The following is a 26343-nucleotide window of genomic DNA, read 5'->3' as shown; positions in this document are numbered from 1 at the left end:
CCTGCATGCCGCACACTAGGGATAGAGCCTGCAACCCAGGCATGTGCCCTGACGGGGACCTCCTGGTTCATAGGTCAACACTCAACAACTGAGCCATGCTGGCTGGCTGCCTCTGCTTCTTATGTATCTAGTCTTTCACTGTCCTGAGATGTTTGGATCCTATTTTTATTTGACTGGCATTCTTACTGAGTAATGTTTTCAGAAAGAGGACAAGAGCTACTTTCTCCTCTATTTGAAAGTGATAGTCTTTGGTCCTGAAATATAAATAACAGTAAAAAAATTTTCTATCAGAGTTTTTAATATATAATTTCAATGTCTCATAGCATCAAATATTACACATAAGAGATTTAGTTGAAGTTCTGACCCTGCCCCAATATTTTCTTTTAGGAAGCTTGTAAGATTTTCTCTTTATCCATAAAATTTAGAAATTTCTTCAGAATATGTTTATGTGTGCTCCTATTTACATTGTGGTGTCTTTTTTTATGTGAAAAATAATGAAATATTGATATTTCAGGATAAGAATTTTGTCAGTTTCATTGATTATGGCTTTACACTTGTTTATTTCTCTTCACCTGCTCAGGGTTGTTCTTTCTGGATTAATCTTCCATAGGATTTATCTATCTTTCCCTCTTTATTTCCATCCTATTCCTTTTTTTGCATTTCAGTCTCCATTTGGTACAGTTTGCCCTCTGGGTGAGGTATGTCCTTTGGAATTATAGCTGACCCTTGAACACAGGTTTGAATTGTGCTGGTTCACTTACAAAGATTTTTTTCAGTAAAAACCTGCATTATTTTTGACTGCTGTTCAGAATCCTTAGATGTGGAAGCTTAATTATATGCGTTAATCTGAAACACTTTATACAGAGACTTTAGCATGCAAGGATTTTAGATCTTCAGAGATCCTGGAACCAAATTACAACTAAGTTTAGGGGAAATCAAAACTAATTCACAGATTTCCGACTGTGAGGGGAGACAGCACACCTTTCCTCACAGTATTCCATGGTGGACTGTACTGTTAATGAGGATCTTTTAGTGGGAAAGTAAAATTCTTGTTTTTCTAAAAGTGGGCTTATTTTACCATCATTTTTGAGAATGTTTTGCTGGACATGCAATTCTAGGGTGGTAGTTACTTTCTCTCAGACCTTTGAAGGTATTACTGAACTGTCCACTGGCTTCTAGCTATGCTATTGAGAAGGCAGCCATCAATCTAATTGTTAGCTCTTTGTGGGTAATTTGTCTTCCTCACTGTCTACTCTTAAAATCTTCTATTCTTACTATATTAAAACTTTAAAATGCTACATGTGGTTTTCTAATTTTATCTATCTTTTGGACTTCATCATAATTTCTGATTCTGAGGATGTGTCTTTCAAAAGTTCTGAAAAGTCCCAAGCTATTAACACTTCAAATATTGCCTCTTCCTTGCATTCTCTGTTGTATTCTGCAGAACTCCAATTAAACACCTGTTAGATTTTCTCATTCAATGCTATGTGTCTTAAAGTTTATTTTGTCTAATATAAAAGCTTCCCCGCCTTTCTTTTAATTAGCTTGCTCAGTATATCTTTTTCTATCTATTTATTTTCAAACATACATGTTTTTATGTTCGCTGTCTTGTAAATAGTCCAAAGCTTTCTTTTTTTTAAAATTCAGTTTGGTAATGTGATTATTTGATTTATTATGATTACTCAATATATTTGGATCTATTTATTACATAGTATTTGTTCCTTTTTTCTGATTTCTCTTTTCTTCTTTTGAATTGCTTTTTTCCACTTTATTATATTTTTGCCTCTATTGGCTTTGAAATTTTATATACTATTTCTATTATTTCAAGGGTTGACCTTGAAATGTTAATATGTATCTTTAATTTTAAAACATCTAAAGTTCATCAATGCCTTTAACTTTTTTGCAACACTACAAAGATACTTAAATGTTTAGCCCTAGCAGGTTTGGCTCAGTGGGTAGAGTGTCAGCCTGTGGACTTAAGGGTCTCAGATTCGATTCTAGTCAAGGACATGTCCCTTGGGAGCAGGCTCGATCCCGGCCCTGGTTGGAGCACCTGCAGGAGGCCACTAATCGATGTGTCTCTTATATCAATATTTCTCTCTCTTCCACCACTCCTCGGCCCCTCCACTCTCTGTAAAAATCAATGGAAATAATATCCTGTGGTGAGGATGAACAACAACAACAAGGTATTTAAAATACTTACAGAGCTCTGCAATCTCTTCCAAGCTGCCCACTCCTCCAATTTGCTTGACTCCTCTCCAGCCACCTTCCCCCTGGTCCTCCCACCTCAGCTACCTGGCTTCCTCCCGGATCCTGAACAGGCCTGCACGTTCTCACCTTAAAGCTGGCTCCTCTGCAAGACCTTTCCTCACCTTGCAAGTCTGCTTAACTGTAGGGCCTCCCTGCCGTCTTACTGCCATTGCTCCCCTTGGAAACACTTCCTGGTGACTCTCACGGCTTTGTGTTTTTTTTTTTAATCACTTATCATTTGTTAGTACACTAGGAAGCATTTACTTTATGTTCTTATTTTCCCACTGGAACACAAGCTCCATAAGGAACGCTATTAGTTTTTGATGTTTTTTTAACTGCTATATTTCCAGCTCCTACAACACTTTCAGGAGGTGCTTAATAATTGTTCAACATTCAATGAATTCAGTTCTCTACCCCATATGAGAGCAAATTAGTATCCCAGAATTAGTAGCCTCTCCCTGCCCCCACCCCTTTTTTTCTATTATCTCCCAGGGCCATGGCAGAGATTGTTTTTTTTTGTTGTTTTTTTGTTTGTTTGTTGTTTTTTAATGTCTTTCCCTTTGGAGCATTGTTTTTTTGTTTGTTTGTTTGTTTTGTTTTTTTACTAATTCACCTTTTCCTCATTTTTTTCTTCTTTTTTCTTTTTCTTTCCTGCTCCTGCCTGTAGGCTCTTTCTCTAATCAGCCTCCTGGACCTTAGAGACCTTGCCCAGCTCCCATCTCTACTATGTCCTATTTCCCCATCTCAGGCACAAAAAGTACTGGCCTTCCTAATCTACCAGAGTCTATAGTTGCCTCCAGAGTACTAGGTGGTTTCAGCTTCACTTAATTCCATGGACTGCACTCAGACTGCGCTCCTGTCCTCAAAGGATTTCTTACAGGTTTTTGAAGACTTATTATTCCTTTAAAAATATTTTTAAGTGGTTGAGCAACAGCCTACGAATCAGGAGGTCATGAGGTGATCTAGTGCCTGGGAACTGGGCTGTGGCCCCGCCCCCCACTGCTTACGCTGCTGGCACTGGGCAGGGTGCTCCACTGCTACCCTCTGCCAGCAGTCACCAACACCCACCACATTTCAAACCGCCCCCCTGGTGGCCAGTGCACGTCATAGCAAGTGATCGAACTCCTGGTTGAACAATTTGCATATCAGGCTTTTATTATATAGGGTTTGTCTCAGATGTACAGCATAGTGCTTAGATAACTATATAATTTACAAAGTGATCTCTCTGGTAATTCTATTTCCTGCCTGGTACCATATGTAATTATTACAATACTATTGACCATATCCCCTAAGCTGTTCTTTACAATTCTGTCACTATTTTGTAACTTCTTACTCCCTTCACTTTTATTGCTCTTCCCCCAACCTAGCAACCCTCAGTTTGTTCACTATATCCATAAGTCTGTTTCAGTTTTGTGCTCATTTTCTTTGTTCTTTAGATTCCTCATACAAGTAAAATCATATTATATTTGTCTTCCTCTGTCTGACTTAATTCACTTAGCATAATATTCTCTAGGTAAATCCATGTTGTTGCAAATGACAGAGTTTTGTTCTTTTTTTTTATAGCCAAATAGTATTTTGTAGCATAAATGCACCCCAATTTTCTTAATCTGATTACCTATTGGTGGACACTTGGGTTGCTTCCATATCTTGGTTGTAAATAACACTGCAATGAACACAGGAATGTATATATGTTTTCAAATTAGTGTTTGAGATTTCTTCAAATATACAGGGTGGGCAAAAGTAGGTTTATACTGGTGAGTTCATGAAACAAGTTTATTCTTGCAATATTTATTTATTTGTATTATTTGTCTTCTTATTGTTATTATTTCCTATCCTTACTTATGATTTATCTTTTAGGTATTGTCATACCTCTGTATTCCAGGAGTAGAATTGCTGGATCATAATTTTAGTTTTTAATTTTCTGAGAAACCTCCACACTATTTACCACCGTGGCTACACCAACAGTACATAGTGATTTCCTTTTTTTCCACATTCTCACCAACACTTGTTTTTATTTATTTATTGACAATAGTCATTCTGACAGGTGTGAAGTGATATCTCATTGTGGTTTAATTTGCATTTCTCTGATGATTAGTGATGTTAAGCATCTTTTCATACGTCTATTGTCCATTTTTATGTCTTCTTTGAGAAGTGTCTATTCAAGTCCTGCCCATTTTTTAATAGGATTGTTGCTTGGGGTGGGGGGTGTTTAGTGTTGAGTTGTATGACTTCTTTATAAATTTTGAATATATATTCATTCAAAGTCTGGTTTTCATGTTATTCATGGTTTCCTGTGCTGTGCAAAACTTTTTAGGTTTGATGTAATCCCATTTGTTTGTTTTGTTTTCCTTGCCTGAGGAGATATGTCAGAAAAAATATATTACTAAGAGCAATGTCTGAGAGTTTACTGCCTATGTTCTCTTCTAGGAATTTTATGGTTTCAGGTATTACATTGAAGTCTTTATTCCATTTTGAGTTTATTTTTGTATATGAGGTAAGAAGATGGTCTAGTCTCTCTCTCTCTCTCTCTCTTTTTTTTTTTCCTTTTCTTTCTTTTTTTTTCTTTGCAAGTATTGGTTCAATTTTTCTAACACCATTTAGTGAATAGTCTTTCTCACCTCATTATGTAGGGTGTTCCAAACCCTTTAACAGCCAATGGCTCAATTTTGAAAATGAAATATATTTTAATAAACACTGCCTTTATAACTATTTGAAGTGCATGTATACATTTGTTTGGGACACCTCTATAATAATTGACCATACAGATGTGGATTTATTTCTAAACTCTGTTCTGTTCCATTGATCTATGTGTCTGTTTTTATGTCAAGACCATGCTATTTGATCAGCATAGCGTCATAGTACAGTTTGATATCAGGTAGCATAATACCTTCAGTGCTGAGCTTTCTTAAGATTATTGTTGCTACGGTTTGGCTCAGTAGATAGGGCATTGGCCTGCGGACTCAAGTGTCCCAGATTCGATTCCGGTCAAGGGCATGTACCTGGGTTGCGGGCACATCCCCGGTGGGGGGGCATGCAGGAGGCAGCTGATTGATGTTTCTCTCTCATCGATGATTCTAACTCTCTGTCCCTCTCCCTTCCTCTCTGTAAAAAATCAATAAAATATATTTGAAAAAAAAAGATGATTGTTGCTATTTGGAGTCTTTTATGGTTCCATTTAAAATTTTGGATTATTTGTTCTAGTTTGTAAAAAAAAAAAAAATGTCATTGTTGTTTGGATAGAAATTTCATTGAATCTGTAGATGACTTTGGATAGTATGGACATTTTAATTCTATCTATGAAAATAACATATGCTTCCATTTGTATGAGTCTTCTTCAATTTATTTCTTCAGTGTCTTATAATTTTCTGAGTATGGGTCTTTTACCACTTTGGTTAAATTTTTTTCCTAGATGCTTTTTAATGCAATTTAAATGGGATTATTTTCTTAATTGCTTTTCTGATAATTTATTATCCTATCTAATAAAAGAGTAATATGCAAATTGACCATCACTCTAACTCACAAGATGGCCACCCCCATGTGGTCAAAGATGGCTGCCCCCATGTGGACACAAGATGGCCACCACAAGATGGCTAGCAGTTGTGGGCAATCATGCCAGCAGGGGAGGGCATTTGGGAGGGACCAGGCCTGCAAGGGAGAGCAGTTAAGGGTGATTGAGCCCTCAGGGGAAGGCAGTTGGAGAGGACCAGGCCTGCAGGGGAAGGAAGTTAGGGGTGACCAGGCTTGCAGAGGAGGGCAGTTAGGGGCAAGTGGGCTGGCAGGGGAGCAGTTAGGTGTCAATCAGGCTGGCAGGGAAGTGGTTAGGGGGTGATCAGACTGGCAGACAGAAGTGGTTAGGGGCAATCAGGCAGGCAGGCAGGCTAGTGGTTGGGAGCTAGCAGTCCTGGATTGTGAGATCAGCCTAAATGGGTAGTTGGACATTCCTCGAGGGGTCCCAGATTGGAGAGGGTGCAGGTTGGGCTGAGGGACACCCACACCCCTGTGGACAAATTTCATGCACCAGGCCTCTAGTTCATGTATAAAAATGCAACCAGTTTCTGAATATTTATTTTACATCCTACTTATTTAAATTCATTAACCAGTGCCAGTAGTGTATATATGTGCATGCTATCTTTAGGATACTATATAAATAGTATCCTGTCATGCCACTGTTACATTGCTGATTTTCTGTCTGGATGATCTATTCTTTGATAGTTATGGAATATTAAAATCTCATACAATGACTGTAGAACTGTTTATTTTTCCCTTTATGTTCATCAGTGCTTGCTTCATATATTTGGGTGTTCTTATGTTGGGAGTATAAATATTTACAAGGGTTATATTCTCTTATTTGATCGATCCCTTTATCACTATGAAATACACTTTTTGTCTCATAGTCTTTGTTTTATTTAATTTTATTTTTTCATAGTTTTTGTTTTAAAATCTATTTTGTTTGACATAGTATTATTACCCCAGTTTTTTTTTTTTTTTAATTTCTATTTGCATGAAATATCTTTTTTCTTTCCCATTACTTTCAGTCTGTGTGTGTCTTTTAATCTGAAGTGGGTCTCTTGTAGACAGCATATGCTTAACTCTTGTTTTCTTATCCATTCAGCCACCTTATGTCTTTTTCGTTGTTTGTTTGTTTGTTTGTTTGTTTGTTAATCCTTACCCAAGGATATATTGTCCACTGATTTTTATTTAGTGGAAGGGACGGAGAGAAGGGGAGAGAGAGACATTAATTGGTTGCCTCCCACATGTGCCCTGACTGAAACTGGGGATCTAACCTGCAATCAAGGTACATGCCCTTAACCGGGAATTGAGCCCAAGATCCTTTGGTGTGCATGTCTGATGCTCTAACCTGGAGTCCCAGGCAGTTGGCAGGTTGGCCCCACCCCCCTGGTGGAATTCCAGTCGAACTCCTAGTGGAGGGAGCAATTTGCATATTACCCTTTTATTATATAGGTCTAGAGGCACCAGTGGGTCCCTCAGCCTGGCCTGCAGGGATCAGGCAGAAACTGGCAGTCTGACATCCCCTGATGCAATAAGGTGCAGGCCAGGCTGAGGGACCCCACTGGGCCTCTAGTTTTTATTACAGTGTGTCTTGGTGTGGTCCTTTTATGTTCACCTTGTTTGGGAGTATCTGCATTTTCTGGATTTATGTGTCTTTTTTCTTCAACAGATTAGGGAATTTTTGAGTCATTATTTCTTCAAATCAGTTCATAATCCTTTGCTCTCCCTCTTCTGTTTTTGGTACTGTATAATGTGGACATTGTTATGCTTGATGTTGTCTCAGAGGTCCCTTACACTATGCTGTTTTTAAACTATTTTTTTTTTTCTATTTGCTATTCTGAATGGGTGTATTCTGCTACCTTGTTTTCTAAATTACTGATTCAATTCCCTGGTTATCTAATATGCTATTGATTTCTTCTAGTGTATTCTTCATTTCAGTTATTATAGTTTTCTGCTTCTTTTTTATGGTTTCTATGTCCTTTTTATGCTTATTATCTCTTCGTTGAAGTTCCACTAAGTTCCTTGAACATCCTTATAACCAGTGTTTTGAACGCTGTCAATGGTAGACTGCTTGTCTCTATTTCATTTAGTTCTTTTTTTCTGGAGATTTCTTTTGTTCTTTCATTTGAGACATGTTTCTTTGTCTCTTTTGGCTGCTTTTCTGTGTTTGTTTCTAGGTATTAGGTAGATCTGCTAGGTTTCCTACACTTGGCAGGATGGCCTTATGTAGTAGTTGTTCTATGGGGCCCAATCACACAGTCTCCTTGATCATATGAGCCAGGGGCTACAGGAGTGCCCTTGTGTGGGTTGTGTGTGCCCTTCTGTTTAGCTGTGTCTTGATTATGGCTGGCATGTCAGTGGATGGGATTAACCCGCAGTTTGACTGTGTGGATTTGCCATGACCACAGCATAGAAGCTACAGTGTGGGGGCTTACCCGATAGAGCAGGATTCACCCCAGCAAGGTGGTGGCTGCCATGACCTCCCTTTAGGTGTGCTGCTTGTGGAGCTAGTTGGGTGGTGTTCTGTTGTCATCTGATGCTGGCCACTGGGTGTGTTGGCTGTGGGGCCTCTCGGGACAGCCTCAGATACAGATCAATGTCAGAAACTGCCTGAGAATGGCCTGGGGCTCCCTGTTAGGAGCTACAAAGTGTTTCACAGATTGTAGCTACCTGTGCTAGGCCTGGATGTATATGGGATGGGCCATGCTGCACACCATGGCTGGCTGCCACCAGTTGCAAGCCTGGGGCAGGTCAGTAAAAGGCCCAAGGTACTCTGAGACCTGCTGCTGCCTGCCAGCCGCCCCATAAGGCTCACCTGCTGAAAGAGCCTGGAGCAGAATGTGACTGGGTGAAGCAAGGTCTGAGGAGCTAAGAGGTGGAGATAATGGAGGGCACCAGGCTAATGAAAAATAAAGTTTGTGTTGGGGAAGGACTCAACCCAGAAATGGCAGGGACACCTTCAGCTCTCACCCTGAAACCACATCATCAGTTTCTCCTCCTATGTCTCTGACATTCCCTGAGCGTGGCTGAAGTTTTCGAAGGCAAACTGCGATGCGGGCCTACACTGACTGTTACAGAAAGAGCCTCAGGCCCGGGACACGTTGGGAGGAGCTGGGCCTCAGGAGGAGATAGTAGACTTCTCCAGGTTAAGGCAGATTCAGATTTGGCTGGTGGGGGACGAGAGCTTGACACCAGAAAAATGACAACCTGTTTGCGCAGGAGAAGGACTCAACATAGGGACAGAGGCAGCTGTGCCATGGAAGTCACACAAGTATGTCTTTCCCTGCGTATGCCTGGTGCCCCACCGAACCACTGTTCCTCCTCCGAAGGCCCAGGTGAGTGACCGTGAGCTTTGAGCACTGGTCCTTGAAGAGGACACGTGGGTTTTCAGCAGCCTTCTGGGGTGGGCAGAGGAATCCCGGACTCGGGGAGCTGGAGGAGTGAGATCCTTCACTCCTCAACGGGGATCTTAGCAGCTGGCATTGCCCTCTGATTCTCTATCGCTGCACGCACGGGGTGTGAGGCCAGCCTCTTTCATGTCTTAGCCCCTCCTACCAGTATCTATGGGGCTTTTTTAAATTTTTATTTATTATTATTTTTTTTACATCCTTAGTTAAAGGATTGTGTTCCACTACTTTTCATTTGGTTATGCAAGTTCACTGTTCTACAATTTAATTGTAATTTTGGTGCATTCAAGGGAGCAGGTTAGTACAGCATCCACCTACTCCACCGTCTTGACCAGTATCCCTCCTTGCAGTTGGCATTTTCAGTCTAACAGTGGGACTCTGGGTCTATTGAGGTTTCAGACTACCAGCAGAGTGTCTTTTTTCGGTGGTTTCTTCCATTTCTCCTTGTAAATTGGTTTGAGTTCCTCTCTCATTTGTATGATTTTGCTGAAAGCAGCAAGAAATATTCAGTACATGTCAGCATTTTTATTTTCTCTACCATTTCCCCTAATTATATATGTCTTTGTATACGGAAGTATAGGTTTACAAAGTACTTTGCTATTGGATAGGAATGGTCACCAACCTTCCACGGATAAGAATGGTCACCAAATATCCTCCGATAGCCTTCCTCCCCCACTAGGCCATTTTCACATTTTAAATTGCATTATTTACAGCACTTGCATTTACAGATACCAAAATCCCTATTAAATAGGACTGTATTATCCTAAAAGCTACAGAAAAGTGTGGCTTCCCACATAGAAATGTATGTGTCTCAAGGAAGAAGCCTAGGAGTAGGGAAGGTCTTCATGTCTTTCCACACTGCCATCCATTGTGCATAGGTCTTAATCCCTGCAGCTATCACTTCATGTCCCAGCATGGCTACTGTACCCCCAAAGTCACAGCATCATTTTAGGCATGGAAAAGAAAGCAAGAGCCATCTTGGGGTGGAGACAGGTAGAGGATGGAGGATGGGACAGCCCAGCACAATCTTTTTTTTTTTTTACAAACTTCCAGAAACACCTCTCAGAGATTTTTGTTTACATATCATTGGCCATAAGTGGGCTATCGGTAGAAAAAGAACCTAAGAATTAAGCATTTTATTTATAGGGGTCCCCCAAAAATGTATATACATTTTAACAGTTGATAACTCACTTAATTTTCACTGCTTTTCAGGTCTCACTGATTTGAAATAACGGGTGAAGCCAGACTAAGCTTTGAACAAAGAAAATTTATCCTTAAGTGCCACTAGACTTTGTAATGGGGATACATAAAAGACAAAGTACAAAATTGGCAACAGTTGATGAACTGAGGGTGCACAAATACCAAATGAAATGATTCTTTTTAAAAATTATATATATTTTTATTGAATTAAGAGAGGAGGAAACTCCGTGATGAGAGAGAATCATTGATTGGTTGCCTCTTGCACACCCCACACTGGGAATTGAGCCCATAACCCAGGGTGTGCCCTCGACTGGAATTGAACCTGGGTCCCTTCAGTCCACAGTTGGACACTCTATTCTCTGAGCCAAACCAGCTAGGGCTGAAATGATTCTTGATGTTTGAAATTCCACTCCTTTGTTTTATCAGCAGTGCCTGGACCAGATGATCATCAGTTTGAAAAGGCATTGACCAAAATAATAATAATAATAATAATAATAATAATAATAATAAAATTTTAAAAATTCATTTCTGTAGATTATTTTAAATTTTGAAAATGAACTGTATATTAATAAACACTGACTTTATAATCATTCAAAGTGTGTATACATTTTTGGGAACACCCTGTATTCAGGGTTTAATTTGTAAAAAACAAAAAAGACAATAGATATTTGGCAGATAAATAACAGTGTCTGACAACCATATAAATATATTTACAAAAAAAGATACCCACTGTACACTGTTAAAGTTGAAAAAACATGGTTTATAAGGATATGTAAGCAAACCTATTATTTTTTTAAAAAGCAAATAAAATGAACTGCTGTATGTTTGTGCAAGCATGGGAATATTTTAGGAAGGTTATACACTAAACTAGAATACAACTAATAATATAGTAAATATTATATTACAAATAATAAATAGGGATTTCATCTAATAAAACATTTACACAATATCTACTATACCGCCAAACACTGTTATGTTCAATAAACATAAACTTATATTATCTTCACAACCACTTTACAAAGTTTTACTAATGTTATTCTTAACTTACAAATGAATTTGATGCACAAAGAATTAAATAACTCGTCCAAGGTCACAGATCTAATAAGTGTTAGAGGTGGAGCTTAAACCTAGCTTTATATAGATAAAATTTAAAAAATTAAAATTTTAATGTTTTTATTGATTTTAGAGAGAGGAAGGGAGAGGGAGCAATAGAAACCTCAGCCAGCTACCTCCTGCACACCCTTTATGGCAATCATAGCTTGATCTGGGCATGTGCCTTGACACCGGAATTGATCTGGTGACCTCCTGGCACATGGTATGATGCTCAACAAATTGAGCCACACTGTCCAAGGTACATATTATTTTATAATTTAATGTACTATTTAATAATTTAAAAAAATAAAGCAAAATTCACCCAAGGCAGCAGCTGCAATAGCAACAACAACAAAGCAGAAAGAGCGTACACAAAGCCTTAAGCAAAATCTGGGCTATCAAAGGAGATTGTCTTCAGTCCTCCTCAACCACTCCCTTACCTCTGGAGGCTTTCTCATCTCTGTAAGACCAGGGTTCTCACATGCGTATGCCAATCCCAGGGAAGCTGCTGAGCATTGCAAATCCCAGCTCTGCTCTGATTTCCCCAGAGAGTAGTGCTGCCTATTGTTTCTCCTCTTCCTCTCTCACCTGAATATAACTGTCTGCCCAGAGATATGCTTTTTAAAAAAATATATATTTTTATTGATTTCAGAGAGGAAGGGAGAAAGAAAGAGAGATAGATGAGAGAAAATTATTGATCAGCTGCCTCCTGCATGCTCCCTACTGGGGATCCAGCGACCCAGACTGTGCCCTGACCAGGAATCGAACCATGACCTCCTAGTTCATAGGTTCATGTTCAACCTCTAAGCAACAAGGGCTGGGCATTGACAGTTGATAATTTATAATGGTACTTCTTTGCAACAGATGATGGATAAGTCTAAGAGAATCGAGAATGGAAGCCTATCATTTCTGCATCCAGGGAAATTAACATTTATTCTGTTTTGGAGATTCTCAGGAGCTTCCTTATGCTGCTCATTCAGTTCAGTCTTCTATGAAAACACTGCAATGGTTTTCATTCCTATTTTACAGATGAGGAAACGGGGACTCTGTGAGGATAACTAACTTGTCCACCTCATTCTCACTGATGAGAGTGGCAGAGCTGATCTTAGGCCTGATTATCCTTTCCCCAAGACACAGCAACTTCCTTCTGTGTAAACTTGGTTGGCCAGAAATTTCCACTTAGGCTATGAATAAAGTTTGTGGCTAGAACAATGAAAATTCACCATCACTCCTGGCAAAAGGAAGTTTGAGGGTGAAAGAACTAAAGGGAGTCAGTTACATGGCATTGCTTTCATACAATGGCATATTTTGGTTAAAGCAACCTGCATGAACTTTTGGCCTCAGTTATGCTTTAGTTTTTGACAGTCTTTTAGTTTATGCTAAATACTGAAAAAAATATTTGTTTGTAAAGCTCTATGTTTTCTTCTTTTCCAAATGCTTAGTTCCTCTGTTGCTTTATCTCAAGAAAAAAAATTTTTATGGCATATTGTTGTTTTGGGTGATACAGGATGGTAATATTCATGTGTGTATATATATATATATATATATATATATATATATATAAAGGCTAAGTATCCATCCATCCAATCAGTAGCTATGATGTGGACTGACCACTAGGGGGTAGACGCTCAACACAGGAGCTGCCATGACACACACTGGCCATTTAAAAATAAATGGCACCATGGACCTGGCGCTAACAAATCAACACTCAGCTTCCCCGAGGTGGGACACAGGCCCCACCACCACCCCAGACCAACACCCCACCAAAGTGCAGTCAACACTGCCAAGACCCCATGGTGCAAAAAGAGGCCCACAAACCAGACCAGTCCAGCCCAGAAATGGTCGATTTTCTTTTCATTAGCAAGACACAAATAGCGATATTAAAATATTTCTTCTGATTAATTTCCTTTCAATGTGCATAAATCCATGCACTGGGACACTAGTAGTTTTATAAATGAAAACATAGTATAACTAAAAATAAAGTTTTAAAGGTAGAGTGGATCTTATAAAAACAAAATCTGCGCCCACAATGCATTGCAGAGTGTTTGTTGGTTTAAGAGATATCAACATAAAATGTATTCAGAGACATGACCATAAATGATGCAAGCCAAGTCTTTGTTCTGCAATAAACTTGAGTCAAAAGAACAAACAAAGATATTTTGTTTGCTCAACTCTAAATTCTGTGAAAAGGTTTTCAGGCCTCTGGGGAGAGGTTTCTGAAGTTGAATAGCATGACCAATGCTTTACTTTCACTACAATTGTCCCCAAATTGTATCTGAACAAGATGTTGAGCAGTATTAGAAAATCTAAGCAAATTTAAATTGATAAAATCTGATGTAGTACATTTTAAAGGGTAGCAAGGGGAAATCTGTGAAATGAATCAAATTGAAATAGTAATTGAGTCCTATATTCAGAATTAAAAGGAACCTGATAATATCTTTGGGGAATATTTCTTTCAAAGATCAGGGGGGACTCACTTTTCTCTGCTAGGCCCACAAATAATATATACATTTATTAATAAAATATATTATTTAATAATAATATATATCATAACAGTTTTAGAACTTGGAAAAGCAGACATCGGTCAGAGCAATATTTCAAAAGTGCCCTTTTATTTTTAAGGTAATATTAACTAAGAATTGGATACTATGCACACTGATTTGTCAGATTTGTACTAGTGAGTTGTTTTTTTCTTTCTTTCTGTGAGCTACTTCTTATATCCAAGGAGAGAAAAAAACCACACACATCACTTCCCCTCTGCCCTGTCTTCCAACCTCCACCCTTTTATTTTACTTTATTTTATTTTATTTTATTTTAGGAATAGCAAAGATGGAGATTTATTGAAGAATAAGTACAGACTTTCATCTGGGGAAGGGGAAAGAATTTCACATCACAGACTCTCATGTAGGGAGTGGGAAAGAATCCCACTGACTTCCTGTTTCCAGAGTTTATAAAGGCTGCAGTTCCCGTGCTCTGATTAGTCAATATTCCCTTTGATTTGGTTACTATGGTAACTCCCGAGGCTTTCCTCCCTCATTGTCCTCTGGGCTTTCTTTCTCCTTTATTTTGTAAATATAGACCTTTTGGCTACTCCCAATTCCCTTGTCTTATGTAAATGTAACTGCTGCCTCTCCCTTGTCTCAGGGAAAGGTAACTGAGCCAGGCTCCCTTTTGTTATGGAAATGTACCTTCTCCCAGCTCTCCTCTCTCTTACAGAATGTAACTGTTCCCAATCTGTAGCCCTGTGTTTTTCCATGGATTCCCAATTCTAAAAATTCCCTAAACCTGCTTATATCCCCCTAAAATTCCTATTTCATTCCCCCCTCCAATGAGGAAACACCAACTGCCATTGGGGACTGGGGACACCCGGTCTTTCTGGCTGCTTCCTGCTGGCAAAGGGGCTGTTGTTTGGGGGCGGCTGTCAGGTCCTTTGGAAGTGGGTTGTCTAAGAATCCATGGAAGATGGAAGTAGCGGCCTCCACTTGCAGTTCCATGAGGAGGACCAGTTGTAGCTTTAGGGCTTCAAAATGGGAGGATATGAAACATACTAAAGGTTAAACAGGCAATGATTAATGATGAGTAATAAAAAACAAAAAACAAACACAGTATAAACCAAAATAAAAAAAAACACACAGTATAAACCAAGGTCTGAGAAAAGGAGCTAGCTAATAAGGATGGCATTATATATCTTTAATTGGTGCCCAGGCTTTTGGGGCAAGAGGCTATGAGGCCTTCCTTTTAGCTAAGCTGTTTGCAGCAAAAAGTACTATTCATGGCACAGACTTTGCCCTGCTCTGTGAATAAAAATCTGTAGAGTCTTGAGAAGTGGTTCTGGTCTGGTTGGTGGTAGTGGTAACCTAAGTTGTCCTATAGACTAGGATTTAACACATTTTACTCTGAAAGAGATGTGGGAGATATGCTATATCTAATTGAGATTATTTGACCCTGAAATTGGGCGTATAACATACTTAGTAGTTAGGGATTTGGGGAGCCAGTATGCTGAAATTTTTGTTCCATTAAGGATACAAAAAGGAGCTATCAGTAGGAGCATCTTATGGTGTTTTGGGGTCCCAGCAAGGGCAGAGAAGGTCTCCTCCAGGTACCAGCCTAGTGTTCGGATGACACTTATAAAAAGACAGAATAAGAATTATTAAAAAGTGAAAACACATACCAGGGTATTCCTTACCTGGCACTCATTGACTCGCCAAGATCCCTTCGAAAGACAAGTTTCAGGTCCTCCAGAGGCTCACACGAATAGGAATCCGGTGATTCAGCTGAGGGTGTTACAGTTTCATCCTCCTCGGAGGCTGGTGACCAAAGCTTTACTGAAGACAGATGTATCCAGGAGTTGACTCCATGACCTTGATTGCAGTGGGGGTGGATAAAGTTATGGGATAGGGACCCTCCCATCGTGGTTTCATAGTGGTGGAGAGGATAGGTAAAGCCTTAATGAGTTCCAGATCTCCAGGAGATAGCCAACCTCCAACCTTTTAGAAGAAACAGAAGAAAGGAGGCTCACGGAGGAGGTCATGTGGTATATACAGCCTGCTCACTGCAGGTCCTCTCTCCAGTGGCTTACCTTCCTCTGTTATATTCAAAATAATTAAAAATAATGACACCTGACTATAACTTTTTCTTTCAAAATCGGGGTGCTGAGAGGCAGGCTTCTTCTCTCCAATAAGAATACTATAAATTAGCAAGCATCCAAAAATGCTCATAACATAAAGTAAGATACACAGGCTGCAGAACTCCTTATGCATTCGTTTTCTCTCTTTGTATAGATTCCCTCTTCTTCTAGAGCCCAGGTGGATTATTTCTCTGGCAGTGAATGGCCCAAGTCTTGTAAAACTCAGATAGCATCTGTCGAATCCATTTTCTTTCCTGATAAAGGAAAGATAGCTACCAGGAAATGGTCCAGAAGCGAATTTATCTGAAAGTCAGGATTGGCCAAAGATCAACTAGTGCACCTGCCAACCATCACTGGACTTACCTTCACACTCTTCTCCACAGACGCTTGATTATGGAGCTACTGCCAGAACACCTGAAACTAGCGGGCCAGAAAGAGAGGCGAACTCTCGACTTTTGGAGTGCCTCTTCACATCTTGGGACAGTCCTTTTACATGGAACTGTTAACTCCTCTCCCATACATCTTCTCTGGTTTCCTCAGCTTCATTTCCGCAGTCATCCAAGACAATATCCTCTCTTTCCATACATCGAGACCTGTGCACTTTTGTTCTTCCATTCTGAGACTGTACGAAGCCTTTTGCAAAGCTCCACATTCTCAGGAAGTGGTGTCAGCATCAAAGATGTCTAACATATCAGTAACTAAAATTGTGTTAGCTTGAAAAGAAATGAAATTACTTCTGCAACTGCAGAGACTAAGATAAAAATTAAGTTTGTGATGACCTTGAGCTTGAAACAAATTCATTTACACACACACACACACACACACACACAACACTGCCCTGCTCTCTATCCCTTCTCTGATTTCATTTTTATCTAGTTTGTGGCTTCCAAAATTTTATGTTACTCTGTGGAGCTCATCCTTGAAAGTATTTTGCTTTCTTACATTGTAGTTCATATAAAACCTTGGGTATATGTGAGGCTGCCCATCTATTGCAATAACTCTTCAGTCATTTTTTAATTAAAATGTTCTGTTTTGCAGTTCAAGAATTTTGAGGTAATATCATATTGAAGATAAGCCATAGAAAAAAATCTTAGCTGTATATTTATTTAATCTACCACTCTCTCATTTCTCATGGATTCTGATTGTGAATTGAAAGAAATATCCCACTCATGTGCAATTGCTTTCCATTTTAGTAAAGTTTACCTATCATATATTCGCATTTGGCAGCAATTAGTTTTAATAATAGCAACAAATAAACATGGAAGGTGTCCCTCTTAGCAGTTAAAAATTCTCTCTTGATTTAAAAGCAAATGTGACCAAGATATATGAAAAAAAAAAAGAAAAGAAAAAAAAAAAAGAAATCAGACCATTTTCTTATACCATATACAAATAACAACAACAACAAAACCCAACTCAAAATGGATTAAAGAAATATAAGACCTAAAACCATAAAACTTCTAGAAAGAAAAGATAGGCAGTAAACTCTTTGATATTGGTCTTCCAATATATATATTTTTTTGGATATATTTCTTAGGGCAAAGGCAACAAAAGCAAAAAGTAGACAAATGAGACTATATTCAACTAAAAAGCTTTGGTACCATGAGAGAAACTGTCAACAAAATGACAAAACAATCTATTGAATGGCAGAAGATATTTGCAAATGATATATCTGATAATGGGTTAAAATCTAAAATACAACTCAATATCAAATAATTCAAACAATCTCTTTAAATAATGGGCAGAGGACCTGACTAGACATTTCTCCAAAGAGGACATAGAGCTGGTCAACAGACACGTGAAAAGATGCTCAACATCACTAATTATAAGGAAAATACAAATTTAAACCACAAGGAGATATGTCTTTACACCTGTCAGAATTGCTATTATATAAAAAAAAACAACACCAAGAAAATCCCAAAGAATAAATGTAGGAGAGGATGTGGAGAAAAGAGAACCCTGGTGCACTGTTGGTGGGATTGTAAACTGGTGCGACCACTATGGAAAACAGTATGTAGGTTCCTCAAAAAACTAAAAATAGAACTATCATATGATCCAGCAATCCCACTTCTGGGAATTTATTCAAAGAAATAGAAAACACTAATTTGAAAATATATAACATTCCTAGATATATTGCAGCATTATTTACAATAGCCAAGCTATGGAAACAATCTAGCTGTCCATTGATAGATGAATGGATAAAAATGATACTATATATAACAAACAGTTACTCAGACATAAAAAAGAATGAAATATTGCCATTTGTGTCAATATGGATGGACTTAGAAGGTATTATGCTAAATGAAATAAATCAGGCAGAGAAAGACAAATACTATATAATTTCACTTATACATGGAATCTAAAAAAAAAATAAAACAAAAACAAACTTAGATACAGAGAAAAAAAATCGATGGTTTAGAACAGTGGTCGGCAAACTCATTAGTCAACAGAGCCAAATATCAATAGTATAACGATTAAAATTTCTTTTGAGAGCCAAATTTTTTAAACTTAAACTTCTTCTAATACCACTTCTTCAAAATAGACTCGCCCATGCCATGGTATTTTGTGGAAGAGCCACACTCAAGGGGCCAAAGAGCCACATGTGGCTCGTGAGCTGCAGTTTGCCGACCACGGGTTTAGCAGGTTAGAAATAGGAGGGGTTTGGAGATGGCAAAAGTTGAAGGGGCTTAAGAAGTACAAACTGCCATTATGCAATAAGTCACAGATGTAATGTACAAGGTAGGGAATCTTTTTTGATAATAAAAGCATAATATGCAAATCGACTGAACAACTGAACAGCAGAAGGAACGCTCGGAAGACATTCTGGGTGACCACGCTATGACACATACTGGTGCCAGGCCAGCAAAGGCGGGTGCGATGGGATTGGTTGGGGGACCCACCATTGCCCCAAGATGGCCCTGTAGAGAGAGGCCCAGGCCACCTACCAATGGATTGATCAATGAGGGGTGAGGGTCGGGGGGTTCTGCGATCACACCAAAGAGGGAGGCTCAGGCCACTGTCTGCAGGGCGATCAATCGAGGGGGCTCCGCGGAACCGGAGAAACCGGAGGTGTGTGGCAGCGGATGCAGGCAGCCCCAGGCCAAGGCAGGTGTGGACAGGGGGGCGAGGCTGTGAGGCAGCGGGGGCCACAAGGCAGCCGAGGCCATGAGACAGCCAGGGCTGTGAAGACCTACCCTTGCACAAATTTCATGCATCCGGCCTCTACTAGTTAATAATATCGTAATAACCGTGTTGTAACATTCTTACTTGACTTATTGTGATAATCACTTTGCAAGGCATATTTACATCTAATCGCTGTGTTATCAGTACATCTGAATATACATGCCAACAATAATTAAAAATAAATTTTAAATAAAGCTGATGTGTCCAGAAGCAGCTTTGAGCTCTGCTTTATACACTTTGGCTCTAGCCCGAAGACGGGTTAATGCTGAAGATAGTAGCAATGAGATTATTTTAAAGACAAACCATGGCATTGAATGTCATTTAACTACTTTGTCAAAAGTAGTCCATTCTCGCATCCCTTCATGCTCACCTTTTCCTAGGATTCTGACTTTAGGGGAACCAGCACACACATCCCTTTCTGAGAACACACCGTAATGGCACCCTAAGCATGTTTCCTTGCTAACAATCTCCCTGCAGTGGCCTGTATGTGGTGAGGGCGCAAGAAACGTCCGCAGGATGCCTCACGTGTCCCTGTTTCCACCGAACAGAAAAGATGACTCCACAGGCCGGGCGTGCGGCCGAGGCCCTGACTCAGGAGGAGGCGGAGCACCAGACGCGGAGGATGATGGCCAGGCGCTCCAAAGTCATCGAGGAGCTGGTGCAGACGGAGAGGGACTATCTCAAGGACCTAGAGCTGTGCATCAAGGAAGTGGTTCAGCCCTTGAGAAATAAACAGGTAAATGCAACTTTGAACCCACCGCCCATCCTAAATGGGATCACCAACCAGCTCCAGGAAATCAAAGCACCACGTTTATCCGTGGCAGCTTCTGCCGCAGCGAGGGTGGGGTGACGGGCCTTTTCCCCTGGGTCCCCAGGCTTGGGTTGGCAGACGGTGTCATCTGACTCACTTCTTGTGTCAGCAGAGGGGCACACTCAGAAAATGCACATACCCTCAGCACCAAACCTACCAACCTACCTGAATCTCTACCCGTATAACTTGGCTAAGTGTCCCTGCTCCTCATTAAGGATAACCTCTGTCCCCTGGGGCTTACTCATCTCATTCCCGCACTGTCCTTGCCCTCCTGCCTAACGGACTCCACCCTCCCTATTGGGTCTTTTTCATCTTCATTATCTGCTGTCATAGCAACAAAAACATAAAGAATTGTCTGTATTTTCCCTTTATTTCTTTCTCTTTTAACTTGAATATAAAATATTTAATATGTATAAAAGCCTTTGTGACCAAGACATGTTTGTTTCAAAGTAAGCACATTTTACCAAAAATTTATCCCTGTGATGAATCAATGATCAGTATATAAAAAAAGTCTAAAATATAAGAAAAATATCCCTTTTGATTCATAATCTATTTTTGTATCAAACTGAATGAGAAGTTTATTCAGTATAAAAATGCTTTCAGTTTTAAACCACCTACTACACAGGTGAGTTAAACTGGCCCCATCGATATAAATGCCATTGCTGAGCTGTGCTCTTCTAGATGCTCTCTAATTTCTGTTCTTGTTGTTTTTCTTATTTTTTGCTTCCTGTGTAACTCATAATCCTTAGAATTGGCGGTTTGGATCATGTAAAATAAAATGTTACCATTGTGATAACATGCAGTTTATTTATTTAGCATGTTTAACTTTTGCTCTCAGTGCTTTGAATTATAGTTATCAGAAGTCTAACTCATGTTTCCTTTGTTATTCTATTAAGATTGTCCATAGCTTTTTGATTTGTCATATCTAACACTTCCCTCTGCTTGGCTTTCTCCCTCTCTTCCTCGTTGCAGAATTGGTTTCAGTCTAGTAGTCTATTTGTTCCCATCCACTAATGTTGTAATAGCAATAATTTTAAGGTTTCTCAGAGTTCTCACCTTATATCTACCTCCTACCCCCCACTTCTTAATGCACTTAACCTTTGATTAAGTAAATAAGTGCTCAGGAACTCACATGACTGTTACAAACATTTATATGAGTGCTGAGGTAGTTAATTGATGCCACCAGATCATGAACTTGACCAACTTTAAAATGCTCATTAGCTCCTTCCGTGTCCTCATTCCCCTCCTAACTGTGTAAACACTGTGGCTTCTGCACATTAGCCACCTGCCATCACTTAGTGTCAACATGTATAAATTCACACATACAGTTGTCGTGTAACCATGGGGATAATCTGCAAACCATGCTTAGCCAACCCCAAGACAACATAAGCAAATAGTTTACGCGCATAGGTTAGGCCGGGAGAGACGTTGGAAGTCACCTGACCTGTGCCTTTTCTCCGTGCATGTTCTTTCTGCTGTGAGAAGACTGAACCCCTCCATTGTCTTTTCACTCCCAGAAGAAACAAATCCATTTATGCAGGTGAGACTTAGCAGAAGGCAGCTGAAAACTGAGAACAGCACGGAGCTTATCTGAGTGAACCTGCATGAGGGATCAGTGGACAAATAAATGTCTAGACCCAGTGCTTGACTGATAACTGTTCGGTGACAAACCCTAATCTTAATTCAAGGTTTTCTATAAACAAACCTTCACTTAACTGAAAGCAGGGCCACGCTCAGCAGTTACAACATCTTTAACAGAAGCATTGTGAGACGTTTTGCAAAGAAGACAGAAGTTTTCCATAGCAGTCAGTGTTGAAACATTTAGTGGGAAAACAGGTTCTCCTTATTTGTTATCCAAACAGAGCAATAAGAGAGATTACATTTTTGGCAGTAAGTCAAAATAAACAAAAATCGTATCAATCTAACAATGGAAAGGGGTTTTATGTGTAAGGAAAGGACCAAAAGCTGATTGGGAAAAAAAAAAAATAGAGGAATTGTAATTTAAATACATGTGGGGTTTTTCTTTCTTTAAATTTTTTTTTTAATTTCTGAAATTCACATAGCACTGAAGTACCAAATATTTCAAGGAAGCGATAGGCTCTTATAGCTGCCCAATTTCCTTCTCCAGAGACAAACACCATTACAAGCTTCTTTGTACCCTTCCTAGTGTATTCTATGTATAAGTGTGTATGTTTGGATGCACATTTGGTAGATTTTTATTTATTTACTAAAGGCCTGGTGCACAAAATTTGTGCACTCGGGGGTGGGTGGTGTCTCTCAGCCTGCCTGTACCCTCTCACAGTATGAGAGTCTTGGGGGATGTCCTACTGCTGTGGAGGTGGGAGAGGCCACTGCCACTGCACTCACCAGCCCTGAGCTTCTGGCTGAGTGGTGCTCCCCTCGTCCCCCGTGGGAGCGCACTGACCACCAGGGGGCAGCTCCTGCATTGAGTGGGATCAGGCCAAAATCAGCTCTCCAACATCCCCGGAGGGGTACTGAATTGCAAGAGGGCACAGGCCAGGCCAAGGGACCCTACTGGTGCACAATCGGGGCTAGGCAGGGATGCAGGAGGTTGGCCAGCTGGGGAGGGACCGTGGGAGGGCTCCAGGGCATGTCTGGCCCATCTTGCTCAGTCCTGATCAGCCAGACCCCAGCAGCAAGCTAACCTACTGGTCAGAGCATCTACCTCCTGGTGGTCAGTGCACATCATAGTGAGCAGTTGAGTGGCCTTAGCATATCATTAACATATTGTATTATACTTTGATTGGTTAAGTGGACAACTGGACAACCAGACACTTAGCATATTAGGCTTTTATTATATACAATATAAAATTATATGTAGTTATTTTGGATTTTCTCAAATTTGACCTGTGCAATATATTTGACATTTTTATTTTCTGATTAAAAAAAAAAAAAAAAAAGGCAAAAAAAATCCGTGACTTTGTACTGGCAAGAGCTCACTAGAAATTTTTTGTTAAAATTTAGATAGAGTATAAGACAACAGTTTGTTAATAATTTTTATTAGAAAAATACATCGAAGAAAGTAATCACTCAGAAATCTCCACCACTCACAAATAAGCATTGTAAATATTCTGGTTTATTTAGACAAATACACACATACCCAAATATTTTGTGAAATTGGAATCATAGAGAATATATCATTATGAAACCTCTTTCCTCTGAAGAATATATTTACATGTTTCATTTTCAACCATTTTTTACCATAAATAACAAATACGAATTTAAATGGAAAAATATTTTCTTTTATTTATTGAGAGACCATCAACTTGAGGAGAACCGTATTAGTGTTCTCACTGAATACAAAGCCCCCTAATGGAAAATGGTGCTCACCAGTGTTCTCACGAAAGTGTAGGTTAGCAGTTGGGAGCTTCAGTGTCAGAGACGATATCTAGCAACCATTCTGAGTGACACGTGTGGCAAATAGTATGCTGAATTGACATCCTACCAACCTTCTCTCTCAGTGTCCAGAATGTGTGAGGCAAGCCTGGGAATGGGGGAACATGAAGGGCAGGAATTAGGGGGAACAAATACCTTTCTCAAAGGGGCAGAGGAGGGAATGGGATAGATCACAAGGCCCAGGGCATTCAGCTTCCTGCTCCTGCCCTGACTCGAGTGGAGTTTCTGTAGCTTAAACTATCATATCATCCGGGGTTGAAGAGCCTGAGGGTGGCTCACCAGTGCCAGAGCACAGTGAGGGGGTTCACTGAGCCCAACAACACAGTGTAGATCAACCACCTCTAAACAGAGACGGGAAGGAGGGAGGATATAAATGCATTTTAATAATGGAACCAGTGATCAAGTATTGTAACACCATGAAAATTTCCACATAATGCAAAAATGGTCACAGCCCACTCACCTGTGATTTTTTTCCTATAAACATACAGTTGGCCCTCCATATCCATGGGTTTTACATCTGAAAATTCAACCAACCATAAGTCAAAAATGGTATTTTCTTTTTTTAAGATTACATTTATTGGGGTAACATTGGTTAATAAAAATATAGGTTTCAAGTGTGCCATCACATGATACATCTTCGTAGATTACAGTGTGTGCCCACCACCCAAAGGCACATCTTCTTCAGACACTCTATACTTGGTCCCCTTTGCCATCTACTACTCCCCCATGAGTTTTTGTTTGCTTGTTTTTCTTATTTGTTCATTGGTTGCTTTCAGTTTTATGTCTCACATGTGAATGAAATCATATGGCTGACTTTTTTCACTGAGCATGGTATTCTCAAGATCCATCCATGTTGTCACAAATGGCAGTATTTCACCTTTTCTTATGTTCGAGTAGTGTTCCAGTGAATCCCTTTGGAGATTCCTGTGTTTCAAATGGCACCCTTCTCACCAGAGCAAGCCCATTGCTCTTCTTTACAAGGGGCCTATCACTTCAGCACACATTCGAGGAATCTCTCGTCTTTCATTTCCTGCCCTCCCTTCTAAGGCTTCTGGTTTGTACTGAACCTCAACACTGGGTTCTATGTCAGAGTTCCTCCCCTGGCCGCCCTACTGTGTGAACTGTGATCCCAGCAGGTACTGCCCACGGTTGTGCAGCAGCTAAACTGCTGGCTCAGCTCTGGATTTCAGTTTTGCTCTGTGGATGCACTCTCTAAATTACTTTCAGTTCTGTCTGAATCTCCCCTCCCCGCCCAGCTCTCAGAGTCCCACTTCTCCATAAGAGAAATTCAGACAATGATATGTAATGAAATTCTGCTACTCCCCCTGAACAAAGGACAGAATTACAGTTATGAAAGTTCACTGAAATACAAGATAAAAGAATCAAGGCAGAAATATTACATCTAGTAATTATTAAAATACGCCCAGCTTTCATTTGTAGGCAGATACATAGATAGATAAATCCAGCTTTTCAAAGCTATTTATTAAAACTTTGCCTGCTTAACAAATAGAGAAAAACATGGGTGATCAAATATCTTCTGTCACGAATTTTAAAGTGTCACAGAAAAACTCTTGTCAGGATTGTCTTCTCTAGCTGTCAGCTTCACTAAAAGGCTTCTACTGTTGTCAGAAATAATAGTCATTCATTTTTGTTGTTTAATAGACGACTATGCAATTTTCCCCTCTCATTTTTTTTCTATCACCCAGTTACTCCTTTAGGACTATTTTTTAAAGTACTTTTAGGTTCACAATAAAGTTGAGGGGCAAGGTACAGAGATTTCCCACATACTCCTTGTCCCTACACCTGCATAGCCTCCCCCATTATTACCATCCCCACCAGTGTTAAGTTGGTTACAACTGATAAAGCCTAAATTGACAATCATTATCACCAAAAGGCCATAGGTTCACTCTTGGTAGTGTTCCTTCTATGGGTTGTGACAAATATATCATAACATGTATCCATTGTCATGGTAGTTTCACACCCTAGAAATCCTTTGTGCTGCACCTGTTCATTCCTCCCTCCCCACTAACCCCTGGCAACCTCTGGTCCTTTTACTGGCACCATAGTTTGCCTTTTCTAGATTGTCATATAGTTGGAATCAGATAGGCTTCTTTCACTTAGCATTTTGCATATAAGATATTCTGTGGTTTTTCATGGATTGATAGCTCATTTCCTTTTAGCGCTGAAAAATATTCCATTGTCTGGATGTACCATGATTTATTTATCTATTTACCTACTGAAGTATAGCATGGTTGCTTCTCAGTTTTGGCAATTATGAAGAAAGCTGCTATAAACAGCCACATGGAGGTTTTTGTGGACATAAGCTCAGTTCATTTGGGTAAAAACCCAGGAGCACATTTGCTGGATCACATGGTAAGATATGTTGTTGTTGTTTTTTTGTTGTTTTTTTTTTTAAATATATTTTATTGATTTTGTACAGAGATGAAGGGAGAGAGATAGTGAGCTAGAAACATCGATGAGAGAGTCATCGATCAGCTGCCTCTTGCACACCCCCTACTGGGAATGTGCCCGCAACCAAAGTACATGCTCTTGACCGGAATCGAACCCGGGACCCTTCAGTCCCCAAGCCGATGCTCTATCCACTGAGCCAAACCGGTTTCAGCATGTTGTTGTTTTTAAAATATATTTTTTTGACTTCAGAGAGGGAGGGAGAGAAACATTAATGATGAGAGAGAATCATTGACCAGCTGCCTCCTGCATGCCCCTACTGGGAATCAAACCGTGACCTCCTGGTTCAAAGGTTGACACTCAACCCTGAGCCATGCTGCCGGGCAAGAGTATGTTTAGTTTTGTAAGAAGCTGTGAAACCGCTTTCCAAAATGGCTGTA

The 26343-nt window shown here is 39.8% G+C and overlaps 1 protein-coding gene across 1 annotated transcript in view; it reads left to right on the top strand.

Moving 5' to 3' along the window:
- The window catches only part of ARHGEF38 (Rho guanine nucleotide exchange factor 38), a 120763-nt gene that overhangs the window by 21508 nt on the left and 72912 nt on the right, over positions 1-26343 (top strand). Inside the window, exon 2 of the mRNA XM_084889463.1 lies at positions 19815-20002. Within this exon, the coding sequence (XP_084745589.1) occupies positions 19815-20002 (188 nt within the window). The remainder of the gene's footprint in view (positions 1-19814; positions 20003-26343) is intronic.

Source organism: Pipistrellus hanaki (assembly GCF_964339955.1).
Source record: "Pipistrellus hanaki genome assembly, chromosome: 1".
Classification (NCBI taxonomy): Eukaryota; Metazoa; Chordata; class Mammalia; order Chiroptera; family Vespertilionidae; genus Pipistrellus; species Pipistrellus hanaki.
Note: the sequence above shows the minus strand (reverse complement) of the source record. Positions and strands in the feature narration are given on the sequence as shown.